The 6,000-nt window shown below is 39.7% G+C and overlaps 1 protein-coding gene across 5 annotated transcripts in view; it reads left to right on the forward strand.

Annotated features, from left to right (window-relative positions):
• smg1 (SMG1 nonsense mediated mRNA decay associated PI3K related kinase) overlaps window positions 1-6,000 on the forward strand; it is a 56,985-nt gene that overhangs the window by 2,096 nt on the left and 48,889 nt on the right. For all 5 annotated transcript variants that reach the window (XM_053239133.1, XM_053239135.1, XM_053239137.1 and 2 more), the window contains exon 2: window positions 4,552-4,715. In XM_053239133.1, the coding sequence (XP_053095108.1) occupies window positions 4,552-4,715 (164 nt within the window). The remainder of the gene's footprint in view (window positions 1-4,551; window positions 4,716-6,000) is intronic.

Below are 6,000 nucleotides of genomic sequence, written 5' to 3' on the forward strand. Positions count from 1 at the left end.
AACTTTTCTCCTTTAGATTTCTTTCTTCTTTTTGTGTCTTCTTTTTTTTCATTCTTTCATCTACCTGTCTTTCTTTTTCCAGTTGCTCGTGCTTGGTCTTTCTTTCTGTCTGTCTTTTTGTTTTTTTAAATTGCTTCTTTCCTCCTTTCTTTCTTTCACCTAACGGTCTTTCTCTCTTTCAGTCATTTTTACATTTTATCTGTCTTTCTTCCTTCCAATTACTTTTCTTTCTTTCTTTCTTTCTTTCTTTCTTTCATCTACCTGTCTTTTTCATTTGCTTGTGTTTGGTCTTTGTCTCTTTTTGTTCTTTTTTTAAATTTTCTTTCTTTCTTTCTTTCACCTAACGGTCTTTCTCTCTTTCAGTCATTTTTACATTTTGTCTGTCTCTTTCTTCCTTCCATGTTCTTGTTCTTTCTTTCTTTCTTTCTCTCATCTACCTGTCTTTCTTTTTCATTTGCTTGTGTTTGGTCTTTGTCTCTATTTGTTCTTTTTTTTTAAATTTTCTTTCTTTCTTTCTTTCTTTCACCTAACGGTCTTTCTCTCTTTGTCATTTTTACTTTGCCTGTCTCTTTCTTCCTTCCAGGTACTTGTTCGTTCTTTCTTTCTTTCTTGTTTTTTATTCGTTTCTTGTGCTTTCTTTCACACACACGCACACAGCGCAACTTTAACTTTTCTCTTTTAGATTTTTCTTTGTCTTTTTTTCTTCCCTCATTTCTTTCTTTCCCGTCTTTTTTCACTTGCTCATGTTTCTTTCTTTCTGTCTGTCTTTTTGTTCTTTTTTATTTCCCTTCATTCTTTTTTCTTTCTTCCTTTCACCTAATTGTCCTTCTCTCTTTCAGACATTTTTACTTTCTGCCTGTCTTTCTTTCAAGTTACTTGTTTTTTGTTCTTTCTGTCTTTTTTGTTCATTTTTCTTAATTCCTTCTTTCGCTCATCTACCCATCTTTCTATTTTCAGTTGCTCGTTCTTTTTCTTTGTTTCTTGTCTTTCTCTCTTTCATTCATTTTTACTTTATGCCTGTCTTTCTTTCTTTCTTTCTTTCTTCTTTACTTGTTTGTTTTTTCTGTCTTTTTCTTTCTTTTTTAGATTCTATACATTTTTTCCCTTTTTTTAAATTAGTTTATTCTTTTCTTTCTACCTTTCAGTGACTTCTTTCTTTCTGTTTCTTGTCTTTCTTTCACCTAATTGTCTTTCAGTCATTTTTTACTTTGTCTTCCTTCCTTCCAGTTACTTGTTCGTTTGTTCTTTCATTCTTTTTCTTTCTTTCTCTTTTTTGTTCTTTTTATTTCCCTTCATTCTTTCTTTCTCTCATCTACTCGTCTTTTTCAGATGCTCGTTCTTTTTCTTTCTTTCTTTCTTTCTTTTTTCACCTAATTGTCTTTCTCTTTTTCAGTCTCTTTCATATTTACTTTCTGTCTTTCTTTCTTTTTCTCCCAGTTACTTGTTCGTTTGTTCTTTCTTTCTGTCTCTTTTCTGTTCTTTTTTTATTTCCCCTCATTCTTTTTTCTTTCTACCTGTCTCTTTTTTTCAGTTGCCTTTCTTTCTTTCTTTCTTTCTTTCTATAATTTTCTTGTCCTTTCTTTCGGTTATCTTATTCTGTTTTTATTTCTTTCTACCTTTCAGTAACTTGTTCTTTCTTTCTTTCTTTCTTTCTCATCTGTTCCTCCCTCTTTCACTAAAATTAAACGTTTTTCCTTTTCAGTTATTCCTTCTTTGTCATTTATTTTTTCTGTCTTTATTTCAGTCTTCCTTCTTTTCGCTCAGCTGCTTAAAACTTTCCTTCACTTTACTTGTCTTCATCTTGTTCTTTCTCGTTCTCTCAGCTCCCCGTCTTTACGGCTTTACCTCTGACCGTTACAGAGCGCTGACACTGACACTGGAGACTCCTTCCGTAAACGTCACACACACGTCTCTTTACAGAGTCGACGACGACACGGTCTTTACGGCTACGTTTACACGAAATCGGTGTACTCAAAAACGGAAAAGTTTTTCTCTTGCGTTTTTCAGAAAGTTTCACGTATACACGACACCGTTTTCGAAATGTTTGGCGTTTACACGTCTACACACCTGACACGTACTACGCACGCGCATGACGTCACCGCTTTCAAAGATTCCCGTATCGGGTGTTTACACGGAGACGATAACGGCGGCGTTTTCAAAAGCTCGCACTTTGAAACCCGTTTTCAAAAATATGCGTTTTTCAGTCCCCAAAACGCCGTTGTCGCGGAAACGAACGACAAACGTGTGTGTGTGTGTGTGTGTGTGTGTACGTAAACGCACTCCCTGACTCTGTGTGTGTGTGTGTGTGTGTGTGTGTGTGTGTGTACGTAAACGCACTCCCTGACTCTGTGTGTGTGTGTGTGTGTGTGTGTGTGTGTGTGTGTGTGTGTACGTAAACGCGCTCCCTGACTCTGTGTGTGTGTGTGTGTGTGTGTGTGTGTGTACGTAAACGCGCTCCCTGACTCTGTGTGTGTGTGTGTGTGTGTGCGTAAACGCGCTCCCTGACTGTGTGTGTGTGTGTGTACGTAAACGCGCTCCCTGACTGTGTGTGTGTGTGTGTGTACGTAAACGCACTCCCTGACTGTGTGTGTGTGTGTACGTAAACGCGCTCCCTGACTCTGTGTGTGTGTGTGTGTGTGTGTGTGTGTGTGTGTGTGTGTGTGTGTGTGTGCGTAAACGCGCTCCCTGACTGTGTGTGTGTGTGTGTGTGCGTAAACGCGCTCCCTGACTGTGTGTGTGTGTGTGTGTGTACGTAAACGCACTCCCTGACTGTGTGTGTGTGTGTACGTAAACGCGCTCCCTGACTCTGTGTGTGTGTGTGTGTGTGTGTGTGTGTGTGTGTGTGCGCGTAAACGCGCTCCCTGACTGTGTGTGTGTGTACGTAAACGCACTCCCTGACCGTGTGTGTGTACGTGTACGTGTACGTAAACGCACTCCCTGACTGTGTGTGTGTGTGTGTGTGTGTGTGTGTGTGTGTGTGTGTGTGTGTGTACGTAAACGCGCTCCCTGACTGTGTGTGTGTGTGTGTGTGTGTGTGTGTGTGTGCGCGTAAACGCACTCCCTGACTGTGTGTGTGTGTGTGTGTGTGTGTGTGTACGTGTACGTAAACGCGCTCCCTGACTGTGTGTGTGTGTGCGCGTAAACGCACTCCCTGACTGTGTGTGTGTGTGTGTGTGTGTGCGCGTAAACGCACTCCCTGACTGTGTGTGTGTGTGTGTGTGTGTGTGTACGTGTACGTAAACGCGCTCCCTGACTGTGTGTGTGTGTGTGTACGTAAACGCACTCCCTGACTGTGTGTGTGTGTGCGTGTGTGTGTGTACGTAAACGCACTCCCTGACTCTGTGTGTGTGTGTGTGTGTGTGTGTGTGTGTGTGTGTGTGTGTGTGTGTACGTAAACGCTCCCCCTGACCGTGTGTGTGTGTGTGTGTGTGTGTGTGTACGTACGTAAACGCACTCCCTGACCGTGTGTGTGTGTGTGTGTACGTAAACGCACTCCCTGACCGTGTGTGTGTGTGTGTGTGTACGTACGTAAACGCACTCCCTGACCGTGTGTGTGTGTGTGTGTGTGTGTGTGTGTGTGTGTGTACGTAAACGCGCTCCCTGACTCTGTGTGTGTGTGTGTGTGTGTGTGTGTGTGTGTGTGTGTGTGTGTACGTAAACGCGCTCCCTGACTGTGTGTGTGTGTACGTAAACGCGCTCCCTGACTCTGTGTGTGTGTGTGTGTGTGTGTGTGTGTGTGTGTGTGTGTGTGTGTACGTACGTAAACGCACTCCCTGACCGTGTGCGTGTGTGTGTGTGTGTGTGTACGTACGTAAACGCACTCCCTGACCGTGTGTGTGTGTGTGTGTACGTAAACGCACTCCCTGACCGTGTGTGTGTGTGTGTGTGTGTGTACGTAAACGCACTCCCTGACTGTGTGTGTGTGTGTGTGTGTGTGTGTGTGTGTGTGTACGTAAACGCACTCCCTGACTGTGTGTGTGTGTACGTAAACGCACTCCCTGACTGTGTGTGTGTGTGTACGTAAACGCACTCCCTGACCGTGTGTGTGTGTGTGTGTGTGTGTACGTAAACGCACTCCCTGACCGTGTGTGTGTGTGTGTGTGTGTGTACGTACGTAAACGCACTCCCTGACCGTGTGTGTGTGTGTACGTAAACGCACTCCCTGACTGTGTGTGTGTGTGTGTGTGTGTGTGTGTGTGTGTGTACGTAAACGCACTCCCTGACTGTGTGTGTGTGTACGTAAACGCACTCCCTGACTGTGTGTGTGTGTGTACGTAAACGCGCTCCCTGACTCTGTGTGTGTGTGTACGTAAACGCGCTCCCTGACTCTGTGTGTGTGTGTGTGTGTGTGTACGTAAACGCGCTCCCTGACTCTGTGTGTGTGTGTGTGTGTGTGTGTGTGTGTGTGTGTGTGTGTGTACGTAAACGCACTCCCTGACTGTGTGTGTGTGTGTGTGTGTGTGTACATAAACGCTCTCCCTGACCGTGTGTGTGTGTGTGTACGTAAACGCGCTCCCTGACTGTGTGTGTGTGTGTGTGTGTGTGTTTCAGAAGCGACAGCACGTCAGCCAGCCAGGAAGGTGTGAAGTGCAGCGTCTCCAGAGACCACGGTTCAGCAGCTGTTTACGAGCCTGCGCACTCCGAGCAGCCGGGAACGCCAACGCCGCCGCCGCACCATGACGCCTACAGCGCTCACGGCTCGCTGGAAGAAGCAGGTGTGTGTGTGTGTGTGTGTGTGTGTGTGTGTGTGTGTGTGTGTGTGTGTGTGTGTGCGTGCTGACCAAAGTGCTAAAAAAATATGTTAAAATAGTGACACGAAATATCGACAAGAACAAAAATAAATATATAAGTAAATAATAAACTATAAGAAAACAAACTAGAAGTGACTAAGACCAGAAAATAATCAAATAAATAAATAAATATTTTATTTATTTATAATTATTTTATATAAAATAAATAAAACAGAGCAAATTATTGATAATCCCGAGAGAAAAGAGACGTTTTAAGGGACGGTTTAAACGAGTGTGTTGTAGAGGATCTGACGCTCAGAACGCCTGAGCTGTAAATCCCTGAACGATTAAAATAAGGACACGCGGATTTGGGAATTCTGCGGCTCTCCGTGTATCCGATTTTTAACGATCAGTCATGTTTTAAAAAAAAAAATAAAAAATCTAATTTACATTTTAAATTTGAGGTTCTCCGTCATTTAATAAATACCTGACTCAATCTCTTAAATCAATCAATCAATAAATGTTTATATTGGTAAAATAAAAAAAATATAATATAAAATATTCATAATAAATATTTAGTAGTTAACAAATAGGCCAATAATTTAATAAATGTCTTTAATTAAATAATCAATTAATTAATATTGAATAAATCAGCTGATTGCTCAATAAATTTCAGTGAATAAATTAACCAGTAATTCTGTAAATGTCTTAATAAATAAATCTTAAAATCGGTTAATAAATTAATTTTTTTAATTATTAATTTTTGTTTAATTTAATTATTTTAAAATTTATTTATCTAACTAAACTTTTATTTAAAAACGTATTGAAGGATACAGTGTGTTTTTTAATTCCACCAATAAATCCTAAAAAAAAAAAAAATTATAATAAATATGTTTACATAAAACTAACATAATACCAGATTGATGCATTTATTAATAATTTTTGGATTTATTGACGGATATATTTTAAAATAAGTCCTTAGTAAAAGTGTTTTATATTTAAAAATAAATAAATAAATAAAAAAACCGCATATTTTTCATGAACTATGTTAATGCAACAGTCTAATTTTTTTTTAAATATATATTATTATATCTTAAAAAATAATAGCAATTGTTTAAATGATTTAATTATTATTATAATTATTAATATTTTTTAACTAGACACACCTGGACTAGTTTTATGGAGATTTAATCATTTTTAAAAAATTGTAGACCTTTAGATTTATGTTTATTCCTCTATATATTTATCTATTTATACATTTGTTTGTTTA

Source organism: Pangasianodon hypophthalmus, chromosome 13 (genome assembly GCF_027358585.1).
Source record: "Pangasianodon hypophthalmus isolate fPanHyp1 chromosome 13, fPanHyp1.pri, whole genome shotgun sequence".
Classification (NCBI taxonomy): Eukaryota; Metazoa; Chordata; class Actinopteri; order Siluriformes; family Pangasiidae; genus Pangasianodon; species Pangasianodon hypophthalmus.